We start from the raw sequence: 22,868 nt of genomic DNA, 5'->3' as shown, positions 1-22,868 counted from the left end.
TATTGGAGAACAGTGGAAGGTCTCCCAGAATCTCAAGATTAGTATGTTTTGACCTATGTGGTCACTGGAAAGAAACTCTTTCTTCAAATGCCCCTGGGAAATACAATTTAGATTGAATAAAGAAGTTTAATGTTCTGGGATTAAAGTAAAAATACCTAGATTCAAGTCCTGACTCTACCAATTATCTATGTGATCTTATACAAGTCACTTTACTTCCCTGGGTCTCAGTTTCCTTAGTTGTAAAATCTGGGGATTAGACTAATTATTTTTATGGTTACTGGTATTCAAAGAAGGGAAGAAAGTATCCATGAGACAAAGTCAATAGTAGGGTAGCAGGAAAGTGGTTCTACTGAAGCAAGTCAAAGTAATGAGATCAAGCTGCCTGGGAAGGAATGGAAAGGATATTTATTGATTGCTGAATAGTTTAGCTATATATTGGAGAATTTCCATTTTGGCCTACTCTGTTTTTATGGAGAAACTTGCACTACTTTGCTTTTTGGATAGGTGTAATTACAGAGTTGTATAAATCACTGCAAAGCATGTCAGTGGCTTAGTTTCTTCCAGAGGAGATAGTCCAGGCAAGAGGATCTTAATACATTAAAATGTTAATGTTAACTAAAAAAAATTGGTTTTCTTTGTAATGCTACGTATTTTATTTCATACCTTTAAAAACATTATTCTGAAGATTCCATAGGCTTCAGAAGGCTGACAATATGATCAATGCCACCAAAAACAAAAAATTAAGAACACCTTGACTAGGGGCTCAGGAACAGGCTCAGGAATAAAGCACTGATTATTGACCACAGCAGATAATAGAATCACTGTTCTAGAATGATTGCTTTTATGGTTTTCATTAATATATAGTGGGGTGTATGGGGTGCTCAGGGAGGGGTAGTATCTCTGGTATGGAGGGCTTGTCGTGCCCTCTTAGGGCAGCTCTCCAGCCTCTGACCCTCACCTGACACCCAGCTCTCACTTGTGGCTCCCAGTAGCTGCTAGCATGCAGCAGCAGCCACACCCTGGGCAACGGCTTTGACAGGCCAGCTAAACTTTGTGAGGGTAGCCACCGGGTCATCGTGGACCCCTGGTGAACCAGGGCTTTGCTCACCCAGCATGTGAAGACTATTTCGGCGGAACAGGCGGAAGAAACCAATAAGAAGGTTCAACGGCTGAGAGGGCGACGCAGCAAAGCACTGTGGAGTGCTCAGGGCGTGTTGGAGCACAAAGGACAACACGGCCACCCAATGCAGCTGAGGAAGTCTCCAGGTGTAATGACTTTTCGTGCCACTGGACCCAGGCTTCCAACGTGGAGAGAGTGGGACTGTCTCTGTGCATCGACTTTTCCACTTAAATCTCCTTCACGCACAAGTGTCTTTGTGCACACTCATCTATACACCATAGATGAAAACGCACAAAGACAATTGTCATCCTCAGTTACCGAGAGACTACCACTATAATATATAGTAAATCAGAAAAAAAAAACAAAAGACAAGATGACAACCATTTCTACTTCAATTTCTTTTTTAGCATCTCTACTAGAGTTTCATAATTGTTTGAGTTTTATAATGTATCTACAAAGCAGGGCAGTTGGACTATTAAATTTCAAAGCATTTAATTTCAAAGTTTTAACAGATAGCAAGATATGTATAGACAGGATTTACAGATCTGTTATGATTAGCCCACAGTAGAGTAGAGTTTTTTAGGCTTGATTTTTATTATAGGTCTTTTTTTTCCCTCACAAATTTTAATTTGATTATTTAAAATAATCCCTTTTGTATGTAGGGGAAAAAAGGAGATATTATCTTCCCCAGTCTTTGTTGGTGTGCACAAAGGTAACTACCTAAACATTTCTGCCTATCTGTAATAACCATGTATAGTCGCTTTCGGTTCTACTTTTCCTATTTGTTATTTCATATATATATATTTTCTTGTATTATCCTCAAGACACCTGTGGTATGGTAGAGAAAAAGCTGTCCTGAGATTCAGGAAGGTCTGGATTTGAGTGCTGCCTTGTAAAGTGAATTCCTTTCCCTCTCAAGGCCCCAAAAAATCAACTCCTGAACACCAGAAAATGCAGATTTGAACATATCTGCATAGGTAAAGGAAATTTTCTCCCTGAATTCCCTTTAATAGTGAAATCACAGATCTCTAGTACATATATTTGTGTATACATGTATAATATATATTTTTCACTTTTAATAATGTAATGATTTATTTTCTAATTCTTTATTTGACCAAGCTTAAAATACTTTTGTAGAAATTATTGCTGGTATATGATCTTATTTTTTTATTATAAAATATCATAAGGATGACTTATGAGTAATTAAGGAAGATAGTACTTGGGTACCATAATGGGCTCTGGAATTGCATAAAATTTAATTTAACTTTCTTTTTAGAGACTATCTTTATGATTTTTAAATTCATATCCAAAATACAGATTTACATACTCTTATCCCCATCTTGGTTCTTTCAATTGCTGTTTCAAGAGCCTGCATGTCAACAAGATCTTTTCCATCCCCTGGAAGGTGTGTTATCTCTCTCTTTAGTTGATGAAGATCTTCTTGAACCTGGAGACAGAGGAAAACATCAAATATTAAAGACTAAAATTATATAATTTTTTCTAGTTAGAACAACTCAGGCATATGCATAGGTGCATGCATGTATGCATGGGTACATGCATGTGTGTATGTTTATGTATGTATTTAAGGCTTATATCATGTGACTTGGATTGGTAAATGAAATGAAACAGCCTAGATTATGTGATGGTGCTTAGAACAATAGTTGCCCCATGCCCAAATTTGAATGAAAGTTGAAATTCTAGCCCTGTTGTCAGAATTGAGTACTATAAAAAATGAAAATTCCCAGCAACTTTCTACTTTTTCTTCTTTCTCCTAGATACCCAGTTTTTGTCAAATGGCTTTCTTATTCCATAGGTTGTTAACTACCTCTGCAATAATAGCTTGGAGATCATAAGTAAACTGGTCATCTGCAAACTTAAAGTGGAAAAATCAAGAGTTCCATTCAATTTGAACAATATTTATTAGGTGCATTTTACATATAAGGCATGTGCTAAAATAAACACTGGGGACTAAGAGACAAAAATGAAGTAATTGCTGCTTTCAAGGGGCCTCTATTCTAAGGAGAATTAATTTATGAGATTGCCTAAGATTAAATGGTCATTAACTTCTAATGACAATAATAACTCACTTTTTTACAATGCTTTAGATTTAAGAGCTCTCATCATAACACTATGAAACAGACATTGTAAATATTATTTCTTCCTTTTTACATAGGTAGAAGAACTAAATGTCAGAATCTAAATAAGTATTCAACCGTATACACATGCCAAGGGTCAAACTCAGGTTTTTCAACTTCAAATCCAAAGTTCTTTCTTTTGCACCATCCTGCCCTGTCATTCATTCTCTGAATCTTAATCAGCCATTTTACCAAAAAAATTATTTTGTGCAAAATCTGTCACCTGATTGGGATTCTGTAAAGCTCTTTAAGAAGTATGGGAGTAGGGACTTCCAGTCAAGATGGCGGCTTAGAGAAAGCTAAAGTTCAGATCTCCGGAAAACCCTTCCCAACCGATCTCAAACTATAAGCTCCTAAGGCGCCGAAATTCAAAACGATCAACAGCACAGACCCTGGGAATCCTCCTCCTGGACCTGGACCTGGACCTGGATCAAAAGGTACGGCCCCCCTCAAAAGCCAGAACCCGAGATCACTTGGACCTAAGGGATAGGAGCGCAGAGTCCAAGGCTCTGGGAAGCCAAGGCCCCGCCCCCCTCAGAGAGCAGGGTCGTCGGAAACAACAGCAACCCTCAGGGCCGACGAAACAGCCTCACGGCCAGCTATTCTGAAGGCAACTTCCGGAAAGCAACCCGACCCAGTCAAGGGGGCACCTTAGCAGCAGGGAAACAGAGAGAACCGGGGGAGAGTGTGGCCCGCTGGTCCAACCCTTCCATTCCAGTTCCAGTGAAAGTCATTGCCTTAAGGCATACTCAATTTAACCCAGGGAAAGCTCATAGAACCGACAATCTGCCCAAGACTAAAGCCTCTGAGCACCAGACAGAGATAAGAAAAGCTAATCCTCCACATTCAGAGATGGCAAACTCCACAGAAGCACAGAAGCCCCAAAATCCCAAGAAAAATAAGAAGAAAGGGGCGACTTTGGACACATTCTATGGAGCCAAAATACAAAATACAGAGGAGATAGAAGACGATACGCAAGAAAATGCTCCGAAACCTTCCAAAGGAAATGGAAACTCTCCACAAACCCATGAAGAATTTGAATCAGAAATGACCAAAAAGATGGAAGCCTTCTGGGAGGAAAAGTGGGAAATAATGCAAAAGAAATTCACACATCTATAAAACCAGTTTGACCAAAGTGAAAAGGAAAACCAGGCTTTAAAGGCCAGAATCAGGCAACTGGAAGACAACGATCGTGTAAAAGAGCAAGAATTAATAAAGCAAAGCCAAAATACCAAGAAATTAGAAGAGAACATTAAATATCTCACCGAGAAGACGACAGATCTGGAAAATAGAGGGAGAAGAGATAATTTAAGAATAATTGGACTTCCAGAAAAGCCAGAAATAAACACCAAACTCGACATCATGATACAAGATATAATCAAAGAAAATTGCCCAGAGATTCTAGAACAAGGGGGCAATACAGCCACTGACAGAGCTCACAGAACACCTTCTACACTAAACCCCCAAAAGACAACTCCCAGGAATGTAATTGCCAAATTCCAAAGCTATCAAACAAAAGAAAAAATCCTACAGGAAGCCAGAAAAAGACAATTTAGATATAAAGGAATGCCAATCAGGGTCACACAAGACCTTGCAAGTTCTACTCTGAATGATCGTAAGGCATGGAACATGATCTTCAGAAAGGCAAGAGAGCTGGGTCTTCAACCAAGAATCAGCTACCCAGCAAAACTGACTATATACTTCCAAGGGAAAGTATGGGCATTCAACAAAATAGAAGACTTCCAACTTTTTGCAAAGAAAAGACCAGAGCTCTGTGGAAAGTTTGATACTGAAAAACAAAGAGCAAGGAATACCTGAAAAGGTAAATATTAAGGAAAGGGGAAAATGTTATCTTCTTCTTTTACTCAAACTCTCTTCTATAAGGACTACATTTATATCAATCTATGTATACTAATATGTGGAGAAAATGTAATGTATAAATAGGGGGTAAAGAAAGACCAAATAGAATAATCTTTCTCACACAAAGATTCACATGGGAAAGGGAAGGGAAGAAAACTCCTATAAGAAGGAGAGGAAGAGAGGGTTTTTTACTTAAACCTTAATCTCAGGGAAATCAACTCTGAGAGGAAAAAAACATCCAGATCCACTGGGATCTTGAATTCTATCTTACCCAACAAGGGTAGGGAGAAGGGAAAACCAAGGGGGGGAGGGGGAGAGGGAAAACAAAAAGGGAGGGAAAGAGAGGGGGGGAGGGGGAGGGAACAAAAAGAGAGGGACTAAAAAGGAAACATCAAGGGAGGGGACAAGGGGGACTGATTCAAAGTAAATCACTGGACTAAAAGGTAGAGCCAAAGAAGAAAAGGTTAGAATTAGGGAAGGCTATCAAAATGCCAGGGAGTCCACAAATGACAATCATAACTTTGAACGTGAATGGGATGAACTCACCCATAAAACGTAGATGAATAGCAGAATGGATTAGAATCCAAAACCCTACCATATGTTGTCTTCAAGAAACACACATGAGGGGGGTTGACACCCACAAGGTCAGAATTAAAGGACGGAGTAAGACCTTCTGGGCCAAAACAAAAATAGACCTGATCAAAAGGGATAGGGAAGGTAATTATATTTTGTTAAAAGGGACTTTAGACAATGAGGAAATATCAATAATCAACATGTATGCACCAAATAATATAGCACCCAAATTTCTAATGGAGAAACTAGGAGAATTGAAGGAAGAAATAGACAGTAAAACCATATTAGTGGGAGACTTAAACCAACCATTATCAAAGTTGGATAAATCAAATCAAAAAATAAATAAGAAAGAGGTAAAAGAAGTAAATGAAATCTTAGAAAAATTAGAATTAATAGACATATGGAGAAAAATAAATAGGGATAAAAAGGAATACACCTTCTTCTCAGCACCACATGGCACATTCACAAAAATTGACCATACATTAGGTCACAGAAACATAGCACACAAATGCAGAAAAGCAGAAATAATGAATGCAGCCTTCTCAGATCACAAGGCAATAAAAATAATGATTAGTAATGGTACATGGAAGACCAAATCTAAAACCAATTGGAAATTAAACAATATGATACTACAAAACCTTTTAGTTAAAGAAGAAATCATAGAAACAATTAATAATTTCATCGAGGAAAATGACAATGGCGAGACATCCTTTCAAACCTTTTGGGATGCAGCCAAAGCGGTAATCAGAGGTAAATTCATATCCCTGAATGCTTATATTAACAAACAAGGGAGAGCAGAGATCAATCAATTGGAAATGCAAATGAAAAAACTCAAAAGCGATCAAATTAAAACCCCCCAGCAGAAAACCAAACTAGAAATCCTAAAAATTAAGGGAGAAATTAATAAAATCGAAAGTGATAGAACTATTGATTTAATAAATAAGACAAGAAGCTGGTACTTTGAAAAAACAAACAAAATAGACAAAGTACTGGTCAATCTAATTTAAAAAAGGAAGGAAGAAAAGCAAATTAACAGCATTAAAGATGAAAAGGGGGACAGCACCTCCGATGAAGAGGAAATTAAGGCAATCATTAGAAATTACTTTGCCCAATTATATGGCAATAAATACACCAATTTAGGAGAAATGGTTGAATATATACAAAAATACAAACTGCCTAGACTAACAGAAGAGGAAATAGAATTCTTAAATAATCCCATATCAGAAAATGAAATCCAACAAGCCATCAAAGAACTTCCTAAGAAAAAATCCCCAGGGCCAGATGGATTCACCAGTGAATTCTATCAAACATTCAGAGAACAGTTAATCCCAATACTATACAAACTATTTGACATAATAAGCAAAGAGGGAGTTCTACCAAACTCCTTTTACGACACAAACATGGTACTGATTCCAAAACCAGGCAGGTCAAAAACAGAGAAAGAAAACTATAGACCAATCTCCCTAATGAATATAGATGCAAAAATCTTAAATAGGATACTAGCAAAAAGACTCCAGCAAGTGATCAGAAGGATCATTCACCATGATCAAGTAGGATTTATACCAGGGATGCAGGGCTGGTTCAACATTAGGAAAACCATCCACATAATAGACCACATCAACAAGCAAACCAGCAAGAACCACATGATTATCTCAATAGACGCAGAAAAAGCATTTGATAAAATACAACACCCATTCCTATTAAAAACACTAGAAAGCATAGGAATAGAAGGGTCATTCCTAAAAATAATAAACAGTATATATCTAAAACCATCAGCTAATATCATCTGCAATGGGGATAAACTAGATGCATTCCCAATAAGATCAGGAGTGAAACAAGGATGCCCATTATCACCTCTACTATTTGACATTGTACTAGAAACACTAGCAGTAGCAATTAGAGAAGAAAAAGAAATTGAAGGCATCAAAATAGGCAAGGAGGAGACCAAGTTATCACTCTTTGCAGATGACATGATGGTCTACTTAAAGAATCCTAGAGATTCAACCAAAAAGCTAATTGAAATAATCAACAACTTTAGCAAAGTTGCAGGATACAAAATAAACCCACATAAATCATCAGCTTTTCTATATATCTCCAACACAGCTCAGCAGCAAGAACTAGAAAGAGAAATCCCAGTCAAAATCATCTTAGACAAAATAAAATACCTAGGAATCTACCTCCCAAGACAAAAACAGGAACTATATGAACACAACTACAAAACACTCGCCACACAACTAAAACTAGACTTGAGCAAATGGAAAAACATTAACTGCTCATGGATAGGACGAGCCAATATAATAAAAATGACCATCCTACCCAAACTTATTTATCTATTTAGTGCCATACCCATTGAACTACCAAAATACTTCTTCACTGATTTAGAAAAAACCATAACAAAGTTCATTTGGAAGAACAAAAGATCAAGGATATCCAGGGAAATGATAAAAAAAAACACATATGATGGGGGCCTTGCAGTCCCTGACCTTAAACTATATTACAAAGCAGTAGTCATCAAAACAATTTGGTACTGGCTAAGAAACAGAAAGGAAGGTCAGTGGAATAGACTGGGGGAAAGCGACCTCAGCAAGACAGTATACGATAAACCCAAAGATCCCAGCTTTTGGGACAAAAATCCACTATTCGATAAAAACTGCTGGGAAAATTGGTAGATAGTGTGGGAGAGACTAGGAATAGATCAACACCTCACACCCTACACCAAGATAAATTCAAAATGGGTGAGTGACTTAAACATAAAGTAGGAAACCATAAGTAAATTGGGTAAACACAGAATAGTATACATGTCAGACCTTTGGGAGGGGAAAGGCTTTAAAACCAAGCAAGACATAGAAAGAATCACAAAATGTAAAATAAATAATTTTGACTACATCAAACTAAAAAGCTTTTGTACAAACAAAACCAATGTAACTAAAATCAGAAGGGAAACAACAAATTGGGAAAAAATCTTCATAGAAACCTCTGACAAAGGTTTAATTACTCATATTTATAAAGAGCTAAATCAATTGTACAAAAAATCAAGCCATTCTCCAATTGATAAATGGGCAAGGGACATGGATAGGCAGTTCTCAGATAAAGAAATCAAAACTATTAATAAGCACATGAAGAAGTGGTCTAAATCTCTTATAATCAGACAGATGCAATTAAAAACAACTCTGAGGTATCACCTCACACCTAGCAGATTGGCTAACATAACAGCAAAGGAAAGTAATGAATGCTGGAGGGGATGTGGCAAAGTAGGGACATTAATTCATTGCTGGTGGAGTTGTGAACTGATCCAACCATTCTGGAGGGCAATTTGGAACTATGCCCAAAGGGCGACAAAAGAATATCTACCCTTTGATCCAGCCATAGCACTGCTGGGTCTGTACCCCAAAGAGATAATGGACAAAAAGACTTGTACAAAAATATTCATAGCTGCGCTCTTTGTGGTGGCCAAAAACTGGAAAACGAGGGGATGCCCATCAATTGGGGAATGGCTGAGCAAATTGTGGTATATGTTGGTGATGGAATACTATTGTGCTAAAAGGAATAATAAAGTGGAGAAGTTCCATGGAGACTGGAACAACCTCCAGGAAGTGATGCAGAGCGAGAGGAGCAGAACCAGGAGAACATTGTACACAGAGACTAATACACTGTGGTATAATAGAACATAATGGATGTCTCTATTAGTGGCGGTGTAATGTCTCTGAACAATTTGCAGGGATCTAGGAGAAAAAACACTATTCATAAGCAAAGGATAAACTATGGGAGTGGAAACACCGAGGAAAAGCAACTGCCTGAATACAGCGGTTGAGGGGACATGACAGAGGAGAGACTCTAAATGAACACTCTAATGCAAATATTATCAACATAGCAATGGGTTCAAATCAAGAAAACATATAATGCCCAGTGGATTTGCGCGTCGGCTATGGGGGTTGTGGGGGGACAGGAAAAGAAAATGATCTATGTCTTTAACGAATAATGCTTGGAAATGATCAAATAAAATATGATTAAAAAAAAAGAATTATGGGAGTAGGGAGCAGAGAGGTGGTTCAGTGGATTGAGAACCAGACCTAGTGATGGGAAGTCCTAAGTTCAAATAGAGCTGTGTGACTCTGAGCAAGTTATTTAGCCCTTTTGCCTACACCTTACCTTCTGCCTTCCAATCAATAATACATAGTACTGATTCTAAGATGGAAAGTAATGGTTTTAAGTTTTTTAAGTTTTTTAAAGTGTGGAAGCATCAAGCTTCTGGTGAAGAAAGGGAGACTTGTCACAGGAACTCACTCAGAACAAAACAAGAGGAAAAAATAGTGCATTTCAAAACTTTTTATAATTAAGATTTTAATAGTTCTTATTTGATCATCAGCATATGTACACTATAACTAATCTGTACGTTTAAAAATGCTAGCAAAATCTAAAAATTATATGGTTGTGATCCTTTTCTAACCTTTTTCCAGTGATTTTCTTAGTTTACTAAGTTTGGAGGCAACTCCTCCTCAAAAATAGTTATCAAATACCAGGATATCAAATATCCTGAATATGGATAAGGTATTGGGCCTTTTAAAAAGAAAATTTCACTAATTCTATATTTATCTATATCTATATTAATTATAAAATATTAAAATATATATATATATATACTCATTATACAGTCTTCTTTTTTTCAGTCTATTTTATGGTGCATTAACAAAATTGCTGGAAAAAAATTTATCACTACTACCAAATATGACAGTGTCATATATAGCACACAATTTTGAAAGGGAGATCCAATGCCAGGATCAGTTTTATTTAAGAAACAATTGTACTGAAAGACAAGATGGATACAGATTAATTAAAATAAAATCTTTAGGAGGCAGCTAAGTGGTTCAGTGGTTATAGGCCTGGAGACAGGAGGTTCTGGGGTCAAATCTGATCTCAGATACTTCCTAGCTATGTGACCCTGGGCAAGTACACTTAGCCCCCACTGCCTGGCCTTCTGCTCTTCTACCTTGGAATTGATCATATCGATTCCGAGACAGAAGGTAATAAGGGTTATTAGAAAAAAGATCTTTAAAATTCATGGTCACCGTTTCAAAAGTTTGCTTTAAATGTATGGATGGTGCCCATTCCATTTCCTTCCTTGGTAAATCTTTCCTCCTTATTGCTTGGCACAACTAGCACCATCTGTTGAATATTCAGTGATCTGTTTTTATGTAGTCAGAAAGGAAAATGATCCATGAAAGAAACCAAAATATTTTCCTTCTTTAACACCTTTCTTTGATTAGTATCTTCCGTGGAAAAGGTAGCTATCTCCTCCTTTTGAGTGTCACACAAACACAGTGGATTAGGTCCAATGGCATTGGATATTGCATGATTTGCACATTTATTTTAGAAACCAAACTTCTAATAAATAAATACAGATGGCACTAATTATTGTATGGGCTGCTGCCACAAGGAAAACATTTTGTTATGCAAATTTATGAACCTAACACCTGTTTCTGCAACAATCACACCAACAACCTACAAACTGGGGTCCTAAAGGCATTTTGAAATATTTACCTTTTATCTATTAGTAATTACTTAATTCACATATTAAATCCATCTAATGCCATTGATTACTACCTAGTGCTCCTGCAATGTCAAATGTTCAGAAGATCTAAATTTGCCTCTTTCCACCTTTGGGCATCACAGACTTGGAGACACATCTGGTCATTTGTGTTTGGCACAAAATGGCATTTAAGTGACACTTCAATGCACAGACTGGCACTTGTACACACCACTGCTTGCCCGGGCACCAAGAATGAAGGTATTAGTGTCTTTTCATTGTTTTAGTCAGATTGTTTCTGTTGCAGGTGGATTTACAGTCTCTATTATACAGATATTTGAGAAGTCCAATGAGCCAGTGTCAAAACAAGTCATACCTCAGACCTACATTTTTAGATGTCCCTCTCTAGGCACAAATAATTCCCTCTTTGGAGTTTACAGATTCAGGTACTTATAGACTATTTTCTTATTGCAGAGCTGAGATATTCCTGTTTTGTGCCCCTTTTTTCTTTGGTAAGCTGTCTCTGGTTTAATCACCTTCATGCTCTGCCATTTGCTTATTCATTATGAAGAATGAATCAAACTTTGTCTATCAATCAGTAATTTTTAAATTAATCAGTCAAAAACTTAAACTCCGCTACTTAACACTAAGTAAGAGAGTTTGCAAGTCACTTACTAAAGTGAGTGACAACTGCAGGGGTGACTGCTCTGCCCCAGGACAGTGCTAGGCAAATTGAAAGACTGTAATTGGTTCCTGTAAAGTGGAGGAAGGGATGAAGTGACATGGAAAAAGGACTATAAAATGTCCTGAACTTTTTGTCAAGGAAAACTTCAGCCCTTGACCTTGGAGCTTGGACCTTGGAGCTTAGCTTTTGGACTGCTTCCTGGAGGACTGCTCCTGGATCTTCTCCTTTAGACTTTGGTGTTGGAGGACTTTGCCTTAGGACTTGGCCTTCTGTCTTCTCCTTTGGAATTCATCTTGGGTGGTGAGTAGCTGGCCTTCCTTTCCTGGCTTCTGGAGAGATTGGTTCAGAGATTCCTGCTTTGGCTTTGGAGGAGGCTGCATTGGTCGAACTCTAGCTGAAGACTCCATTGGATGTGGGGAAGCCTCACTTCACCAGAGAAGGGCTAGTAGGCTTGTTAAAACCTTTCTCTGTAGCTACCTTTTTCCATTTTCACTCTTTCTATCTCTTTGTAAATAAAAGTCATTTTGACTTAAGCTATATTTTTTTTAAAACCCTTACCTTCCGTCTTGGAGTCAATACTGTGTATTGGCTCCAAGGCAGAAGAGTGGTAAGGGCTAGGCAATGGGGGTCAAGTGACTTGCCCAGGGTCACACAGCTAGGAAGTGGCTGAGGCCAGATTTGAACCTAGGACCTCCCATCTCTAGGACTGGCTCTTAATCCACTGAGCTACCCAGCTGCCCCCTTAAGCTATAATATTTTTAAATCAGCAACCACAATATTACTATAGAATTCTCATATTTAACATAAAACATAAATTTAATTTATTATATCATGTATCATCCAAAAGAGTGCCACAAGAAAGAGTTAGGATGAAAATGCAGTAGAAAGCTTCTGGTGAACAGTGAAAGGAGAAAAGAGAAAAGAAGAAACTAAAGCATCAGAAAACATCCAGGGGGGAGAAGGGAGGATCAGCTGGGTAGCTCAGTGGATTGAGAGTCAGGCCTAGAGATGGGAGGTCCTAGGTTCAAGTCTGGCCTTAGACACTTCCCAGCTGTGTGACCTGGGCAAATCACTTAATCCCCATTTCCTAATTCCCTTACCACTCTTCTGCCTTGGAACCAATATACAGTATTGATTCCAAGATGAAAGGTAAGAGTTTCAAAAAAAAGAAAGAAAATAACAACTGAGTATAGGCACAGACTGCAATTGTAGAATGGGAGGAATGTGTTAATTATAGATCAAAATTAATTTAATTAAGTCAAACAATATGCAAGGTACTTGTGAATCTTAAAAACTACTCAGACTGTACTTTAGAAGCTTTGATTTAGCTATTTCCTTATTGTAACAATGGAGATACTTGGTCTAACAAGAATCAGGAATGTCTTGGGAACTTTACTCCACCCATACTTAGACATACTTGGGAACATTACTCCACCCATACTTAGACATACTTTAGGGGAAGACAAAGTTGTAAACTCCTGATTGAACAATGAAGGTACTTAACTCATACCTTATAGTGAAGCTAGAACCTTAAGCTAAGTCTATTTTTAGATCTAATACAAAAGAGTGTTAAGTACATATAAAGGTTAAATTAATCACAAAAAGGTCAAGTAACTCACAAAAGATAAGCTTAACAAAGAAGTGTGAAGTACTCAGAAGATATAATCTAACCAGAGAAGATGAGAACTAAAGAGTGGTGAGAACTAAGAATGGGCAGTCCTGGAAAAAAAGCATCTACTGTGATTGGTAGATGTGAAAATTTAGGGGAGGTGACATAAGAGAAAATTTCTTTAAAAGGAGGGGTAAAAAGTCAGTTCAGGGAATTCAGTTTGGAGTGGAATTGGATTCTGGACTCAGTTCAGGAGACTGAGTTCAGTGGAGTACTGGAGCTTCCTTGGAGACGGTCTCGTGGTGAGTGATAAGACTGACTCCCTTTCCTTTAGACTCAGGAAGGCCACTTTGGCCAAGGCTTTTAACTATTGTCTGGCTCATTCTGAGCCAGAGCAGTTTAAATCAATTCTCTCTCTTTCTCTCTCTCTCTTCCTTAATTCCTTCTCTCTATATTAATTAAAATCTCCATAATTCCCAGCTGACTTGGGTATTTTATTATTTGGGAATCATCCCTGGTGACCAAATTAATTTAGACTTTAAGTCACAACACCAAAATTATCCTTTATATACATAATATATACCAAGAACTGGGAATAAAAAGACAAAAACAAAACAGTCCCAGACCTCAAGGAATTGACTGTTGGGATCATACAATGAGTCACAGATAAGAGTAAATATAAGGTAATTTGAGGATACAGAGAGCCCTATGAGTGGGATATGAGGAAAGGAAGATAAAGATGCCAAGGAGGAAGTGACTTCTGGATGTGGAGACAGTTTGAATGAACACATGATATTAAGTGAGAGATGGATTTGAATTCAGAGCTTACCTTGTAGTTCAATTTGGCTAGAGAATATGAAAGAAACATGAAATAAAGTTGAAATGATAAATTAAAGCTAGATGGCTTTAAATGTCAAATTGAAGAAGTCATATTTTATTCTACAGGTAACAATCACTGGAGAGTTTTGAGTATGGTAGCCACAATTGGGCCTGGGGCTTAAGAAGATCATTTTGTTAATTGTATAGGCAGTGCATTGGAGAGGGAGATACAGGCATCAGGGATACCACTATAAGTGACTGTTATAATAGACCAGACAGGGAGAGTGTGGCCTCATGGTCCGACCCTTCCATTCCAGTTCCAGTGAGGCATATTCAGTTTAACCCAGGGAAAGCTCATAGAACCAACATCTGCCCAGGACTAAAGCCTCTGATCACCAGACAGAGATAAGAAAAGCTAATCCTCCACATTCAGAGATGACAAACTCCACAGAAGCACAGAAGCCCCAAAATACCAAGAAAAATAAGAAGAAAGGGGCGACTTTGGACACATTCTATGGAGCCAAAATACAAAATGCAGAGCAGATAGAAGAAGATATATAAGAAAATTCTCCAAAATCTTCCAAAGGAAATAGAAACTCTCCACAAACCCATGAAGAATTTGAATCAGAAATGACCAAAAAGATGGAAGCCCTCTGGGAGGAAAAGTGGGAAATAATGCAAAAGAAATTCATGCATCTACAAAACCAGTTTGACCAAACTGTAAAAGAAAACCAGGCTTTAAAGCAAGAACTAATAAAGCAAAGCCAAAACACCAAGAAATTAGAAGAGAACATAAAATATCTCACCGACAAGGTGATAGATCTGGAAAATAGAGGGAGAAGAGAAAATTTAAGAATAATTGGACTCCCAGAAAAGCCAGAAATAAACACCAAACTGGACATGGTGATACAAGATATAATCAAAGAAAATTGCCCAGAGATTCTAGAACAAGGGGGCAATACAGCCACTGACAGAGCTCACAGAACACCTTCTACACTAAACCCCCAAAAGACAACTCCCAGGAATGTAATTGCCAAATTCCAAAGCTATCAAACAAAAGAAAAAATCCTACAGGAAGCCAGAAAAAGACAATTTAGATATAAAGGAATACCAATCAGGGTCACACAAGACCTTGCAAGTTCTACTCTGAATGATCGTAAGGCATGGAACATGATCTTCAGAAAGGCAAGAGAGCTGGGTCTCCAACCAAGAATCAGCTACCCAGCAAAACTGACTATATACTTCCAAGGGAAAGTATGGGCATTCAACAAAATAGAAGACTTCCAACTTTTTGCAAAGAAAAGACCAGAGCTCTGTGGAAAGTTTGAAACCGAAAATCAAAGAGCAAGGAATACCTGAAAAGGTAAATATTAAGGAAAGGGGAAAAATGTTATCTTCTTCTTTTACTCAAACTCTCTTCTATAAGGACTACATTTATATCAATCTATGTATACTAACATGTGGGGAAAATGTAATGTATAAATAGGGGGTAAAGAAAGACCAAATAGAATAATGGTTCTCACACAAAGATTCACATGGGAAGGGGAGGGGAAGAAAACTCCTATAAGAAGGAGAGGAAGAGAGGGGGGGGGGGGTTACTTAAACCTCAATCTCAGGGAAATCAACTCTGAGAGGGAAAAACATCCAGATCCATTGGGATCTTGAATTCTATCTTACCCAACAAGGGTAAGGAGAAGGAAAAACCAAGGGGGGGAGGGGGAGAGGGAGAACAAAAAGGGAGGGAAAGAGAGGGGGGAGGGGGAGGGAAGAAAAAGGGAGTGACTAAAAAGGGAAACATCAAGGGAGGGGACAAGGGGCACTGATTCAAAGTAAATCACTGGACTAAAAAGTAGAGCCGAAGAAGAAAAGGTTAGAATTAGGGAAGGCAATCAAAATGCCAGGGAGTCCACAAATGACAATCATAACTTTGAACGTGAATGGGATGAACTCACCCATAAAACGTAGACGAATAGCAGAATGGATTAGAATCCAAAACCCTACCATATGTTGTCTTCAAGAAACACACATGAGGGGGGTTGACACCCACAAGGTCAGAATTAAAGGATGGAGTAAGACCTTCTGGGCCTCAACTGATAGAAAGAAGGCAGGAGTGGTAATCATGATATCTGATAAAGCCAATGCAAAAATAGACCTGATCAAAAGGGATAGGGAAGGTAATTATATTTTGTTAAAAGGGACTCTAGACAACGAGGAAATATCATTAATCAACATGTATGCACCAAATAATATAGCACCCAAATTTCTAATGGAGAAACTAGGCGAATTGAAGGAAGAAATAGACAATAAAACCATACTAGTGGGAGACTTAAACCAACCATTATCAAATTTAGATAAATCAAATCAAAAAATAAATAAGAAAGAGGTAAAAGAAGTGAATGAAATCTTAGAAAAATTAGAATTAATAGACATATGGAGAAAAATAAATAGGGATAAAAAGGAATACACCTTCTTCTCAGCACTACATGGCACATTCACAAAAATTGACCATACATTAGGTCACAGAAACATAGCACACAAATGCAAAAAAGCAGAAATAATGAATGCAGCCTTCTCAGATCACAAGGCAATAAAAATAATGATTAGTAATGGTACATGGAAAACCAAATCTAAAACCAATTGGAAATTAAACAATATGATACTCCAAAACCTTTTAGTTAAAGAAGAAATCATAGAAACAATTAATAATTTCATCAAGGAAAATGACAATGGCGAGACATCCTTTCAAACCTTTTGGGATGCAGCCAAAGCGGTAATCAGAGGCAAATTCATATCCCTGAATGCTTATATTAACAAACAAGGGAGAGCAGAGATCAATCAATTGGAAATGCAATTGAAAAAACTCGAAAGCGATCAAATTAAAAACCCCCAGCAGAAAACCAAATTAGAAATCCTAAAAATTAAGGGAGAAATTAATAAAATCGAAAGTGATAGAACTATTGATTTAATTGATTTAATAAATAAGACAAGAAGCTGGTACTTTGAAAAAACAAACAAAATAGACAAAGTACTGGTCAATCTAATTAAAAAAAGGAAGGAAGAAAAGCAAATTCACAGCATTAAAGATGAAAAGGGGGACAGCACCTCCAATGAGGAGGAAATTAAGGCAATCATTAGAAATTACTTTGCCCAATTATATGGCAATAAATACACCAATTTAGGAGAAATGGATGAATATATACAAAAATACAAACTGCCTAGACTAACAGAAGAGGAAATAGAATTCTTAAATAATCCCATATCAGAAATTGAAATCCATCAAGCCATCAAAGAACTTCCTAAGAAAAAATCCCCAGGGCCTGATGGATTCACCAGTGAATTCTATCAAACATTCAGAGAACAGTTAATCCCAATACTATACAAACTATTTGACATAATAAGCAAAGAGGGAGTTCTACCAAACTCCTTTTACGACACAAACATGGTACTGATTCCAAAACCAGGCAGGTCAAAAACAGAGAAAGAAAACTATAGACCAATCTCCCTAATGAATATAGATGCAAAAATCTTAAATAGGATACTAGCAAAAAGACTCCAGCAAGTGATCAGAAGGATCATTCACCATGATCAAGTAGGATTTATACCAGGGATGCAGGGCTGGTTCAACATTAGGAAAACCATCCACATAATTGACTACATCAACAAGCAAACTAGCAAGAACCACATGATTATCTCAATAGATGCAGAAAAAGCCTTTGATAAAATACAACACCCATTCCTATTAAAAACACTAGAAAGCATAGGAATAGAAGGGTCATTCCTAAAAATAATAAACAGTATATATCTAAAACCATCAGCTAATATCATCTGCAATGGGGATAAACTAGATGCATTCCCAATAAGATCAGGAGTGAAACAAGGATGCCCATTATCACCTCTACTATTTGACATTGTACTAGAAACACTAGCAGTAGCAATTAGAGAAGATAAAGGAATTGAAGGCATCAAAATAGGCAAGGAGGAGACCAAGTTATCACTCTTTGCGGATGACATGATGGTCTACTTAAAGAATCCTAGAGATTCAACCAAAAAGCTAATTGAAATAATCAACAACTTTAGCAAAGTTGCAGGATACAAAATAAACCCACATAAATCATCAGCTTTTCTATATATCTCCAACACAGCTCAGCAGCAAGAACTAGAAAGAGAAATCCCATTCAAAATCACCTTAGACAAAATAAAATACCTAGGAATCTACCTCCCAAGACAAACACAGGAACTATATGAACACAACTACAAAACACTCGCCACACAACTAAAACTAGACCTGAACAAATGGAAAAACATTAACTGCTCATGGATAGGAAGAGCCAATATAATAAAAATGACCATCCTACCCAAACTTATTTATCTATTTAGTGCCATACCCATTGAACTACCAAAATACTTCTTCACTGATTTAGAAAAAACCATAACAAAGTTCATTTGGAAGAACAAAAGATCAAGGATATCCAGGGAAATAATGAAAAAAAACAGATACGATGGGGGCCTTGCAGTCCCTGACCTAAAACTATATTACAAAGCAGCAGTCATCAAAACAATTTGGTACTGGCTAAGAAACAGAAAGGAAGGTCAGTGGAATAGACTGGGGGAAAGCGACCTCAGCAAGACAGTATACGATAAACCCAAAGATCCCAGCTTTTGGGACAAAAATCCACTATTCGATAAAAACTGCTGGGAAAATTGGAAGACAGTGTGGGAGAGACTAGGAATAGATCAACACCTCACACCCTACACCAAGATAAATTCAAAATGGGTGAGTGAATTAAACATAAAGAAGGAAACCATAAGTAAATTGGGTAAACACAGAATAGTATACATGTCAGACCTTTGGGAGGGGAAAGGCTTTAAAACCAAGCAAGATATAGAAAGAATCACAAAATGTAAAATAAATAATTTTGACTACATCAAACTAAAAAGCTTTTGTACAAACAAAACCAATATAACTAAAATCAGAAGGGAAACAACAAATTGGGAAAAAATCTTCATAGAAACCTCTGACAAAGGTTTAATTACTCATATTTATAATGAGCTAAATCAATTGTACAAAAAATCAAGCCATTCTCCAATTGATAAATGGGCAAGGGACATGGATAGGCAGTTCTCAGATAAAGAAATCAAAACTATTAATAAGCACATGAAGAAGTGCTCTACATCTCTTATAATCAGAGAGATGCAAATCAAAACAACTCTGAGGTATCACCTCACACCTAGCAGATTGGCTAACATTACAGCAAAGGAAAGTAATGAATGCTGGAGGGGATGTGGCAAAGTAGGGACATTAATTCATTGCTGGTGGAGTTGTGAATTGATCCAACCATTCTGGAGGGCAATTTGGAACTATGCCCAAAGGGCGACAAAAGAATATCTACCCTTTGACCCAGCCATAGCACTGCTGGGTCTGTACCCCAAAGAGATAATGGACACAAAGACTTGTACAAAAATATTCATAGCTGCGCTCTTTGTGGTGGCCCAAAACTGGAAAACGAGGGGATGCCCATCAATTGGGGAATGGCTGAACAAACTGTGGTATATGTTGGTGATGGAGTACTATTGTGCTAAAAGGAATAATAAAGTGGAGAAGTTCCATGGAGACTGGAACAACCTCCAGGAAGTGATGCAGAGCGAGAGGAGCAGAACCAGGAGAACATTGTACACAGAAACTAATACACTGTGGTATCATCGAACGTAATGGACTTCTCCATTAGTGGTGGTGTAATGTCCCTGAACAACTTGCAGGGATCCAGTAGAAAAAAACACCATTCATAAGCAAAGGATGAACTATGGGAGTGGAAATACCGAGAAAAAGCAACTGCCTGAATACAGAGGTTGAGGGGACATGACAGAGGATAGACTCTAAATGAACACTCTAATGCAAATACTATCAACAAAGCAATGGGTTCAAATCAAGAAAACATCTAATGCCCAGTGGACTTACGCGTCGGCTATGGGGGGTGGGGGGGAGGAAAAGAAAATGATCTATGTCTTTAACGAATAATGCTTGGAAATGATCAAATAAAATATATTTAAAAAAATAAATAAATAATAGACCAGACAATGATGATGTAATACTAAATTAGAGCACTGACTGTGTACTGTATGAATGGTGAGAAGTGAACAGATTTTTGAAGAATGTTTTGAGGCATGATTTGACAAGTGATTGAATATAGAAAATGAAAAAAATGTAAGATTCAAGATATATCTACAGTTATGAACCTTAGTGACTGCAAACATGGAGATTGCATCATATAATAAACAGAAGTTTCTGATGAACCATTTTGGTTCTCTTTACAGAAATAAGGAAGTTCAGAGGAAGGATAGGTGCTGGGGGAAGATAACAAGTTCAGTTTGGGGCAAGTTGAATTTAAAATGCCTATAAGACACCCAGTTGGAGATGTGGGACTATAATTTTAATGAGAAAAAGATATAATGATATGCAAAGATGAAAAATTAACTCAAAGGATTGAATTAAATCCTCAAATAATACAGTATAGAGATAAGAGAAAAGTAGGCCCAAGACAGAGCATTGTTGGACACCCATAGTTAATACTGGGTGATGATCAAAGGAGAACCAAAAAATCTCTTTCATAAGATAAGGAGTATCCAGGAAGACAGTAGAGTGGATAGTATCAAAAGATTAAGAAAGTTCAAGGAGGAAGAATTCTAATAAAAGAAGTTAGCAGTTAAAATCATTGCTAAACCTTGATTTTTGTGTAAAATGGTGGTGAAGCCATTGTAAAGGGTTGAACAGTGAGTAGGTGAAGGAGCCAGCAAGTAGACAAATGAATCTTTCTAAGAATCTGGAAGTGAAAAGGAGGAGATATGATAACTTAAGGGAATGGGAGGGTCAAGTAAAATTATAAAATTATTATAAATTATTATTATTATAAGGTTCTTTACAAGAATGGAAGAGATGAGTATATTTGTAGTTAGCAAGAAAGAAGACAGGAAGGGATAAAATCAAGGGCATGAACAGAATGTTTGTCCTTGGCAAGTAAAAGGGGCTCACAATCTGCAGCACAGAAGAGGATAAGTAAAAAAGTAAAGGAGTTTTTGGGATATAGAATAGAAGAAAAAAAGGAACTCCTAGTGGTGGGTTTCAATTTATTTAATAAATCACAAAGTGAGGTTAACTCTTAACAGATTGGGTTTAGGCTGAGGTTTGGGGGCTTTAAAAATAGAGAACATTTTGGAATAGCTTCTGTATAGAGGAAGATAGTAAATCAGGGAAGAACAATGGGATTTCTATACAGCACTGAGGGCCCAGTTGAAATTATATAACATGAATTTATCATGAATGTAAGGGTTAAAAAATTAAGGTTGGACTAAATATAAGAGAAATGTGGTCCCTGAAATTAATATATCTCAAGTCAAATGACTTTTTAGCAGTATTTATTTATAAAATAGAGAGAAAGAATAAAAGTAGAGAAATGAGAGAAAGGGTAGAGAAAGTATCTATCCTATCACACTAGATAATTACTCTGGCCTGGTTAGAACCAGGCAAGGCTCATTAACTCTCTACTAGAGAATCATGGGTCAGAGGGGCCAGTGGTAAAAAAAGCAAGGGTTCCAGCCACAAGGCCTCCTCCAAGACAGTGAGCCTCTCCAGAAGCTAGTCCCTTCTGGAGCCAGGAAAGGAGTCAGCCCTTTCCCACTCACCCACATGATAGTCCAAAGAGAAGGTCCAAGAGCAGTCTTACCAGAAGCAGTCCAAGGCCCCAAGCCAGAGCTCCTCCAAGGCCAAGTTAGAAGGGGAAAGAGCTAGTCACAGGAAGTTGCAACTACTTTTAAAGACCTTCTTTGTATCATTTCCTGTTCCTTCCTCCACTTTATAGGGACCATTTGCAGTTTTAGAATTTTCTTAGGACTGCCCAGGGGGTAGTCAGTTGTTTCTGAGTTGTCACCTACTTTAACACGTGGATTGTGGACCTCCCCCATTTAAGCATAAAGTGGGAGTGTATACACTTCTGGTGGTTAAATCTAAAAGTAGGCAGGGGGGAGTTAATCCTATCTTCACATGAGTCAATTGGCATGGTTGTATAATTTCCTCTAGTAATGTTCAGCAACTTGGGAGTAGGAGCAGAGAAATGGATGGTGGGGGTGACGTATAGGGTTGAAGATTAGCAAAAGGGCAAAGGATTCAAGGGTAGAGAACAGTTCTGGTTTCAACTGGTGATGAAGGGAAGAAAGTCAGACCAGAGCAGGAGTGGAAGGACTGGGGGAAATAGAAGGAGCAGAAATTTCAGAAAGGATGAAGATTAGTTTAGAGAAGAGTAAAACAAAGAGAAAGATGGACAGTCAGAGATTATCATCAGAAAGGGTAATTTTAGAGTTCAAGATTATAGAGGAGGAACATTTGGGATGACCATCCCTGAGGGTAGCCTAAATATAGTATGATCTAAGTCATGTATTGAAGTTGATGAACTAGAGATTGAGGTGTTTGAGGGGACAACTGAAGTCCCCAAGTAAAAAACAAGGTGATGAGAGGAAGAAGATTTTAAACCATTTCTAAACTTGAAAAATTA

At 37.5% G+C, this 22,868-nt stretch overlaps 1 protein-coding gene across 3 annotated transcripts in view; it reads right to left on the bottom strand.

Moving 5' to 3' along the window:
- The window catches only part of IQCH (IQ motif containing H), a 359,480-nt gene that overhangs the window by 326,331 nt on the left and 10,281 nt on the right, over positions 1–22,868 (bottom strand). For all 3 annotated transcript variants that reach the window (XM_007479608.3, XM_056808700.1, XM_007479609.3), the window contains exon 2: positions 2,448–2,567. In XM_007479608.3, the coding sequence (XP_007479670.2) occupies positions 2,448–2,567 (120 nt within the window). The remainder of the gene's footprint in view (positions 1–2,447; positions 2,568–22,868) is intronic.

This window comes from Monodelphis domestica, chromosome 1 (assembly GCF_027887165.1).
Source record: "Monodelphis domestica isolate mMonDom1 chromosome 1, mMonDom1.pri, whole genome shotgun sequence".
In the NCBI taxonomy this organism is placed as follows: Eukaryota; Metazoa; Chordata; class Mammalia; order Didelphimorphia; family Didelphidae; genus Monodelphis; species Monodelphis domestica.
This window is presented reverse-complemented; position numbering and strand designations above follow the sequence as displayed.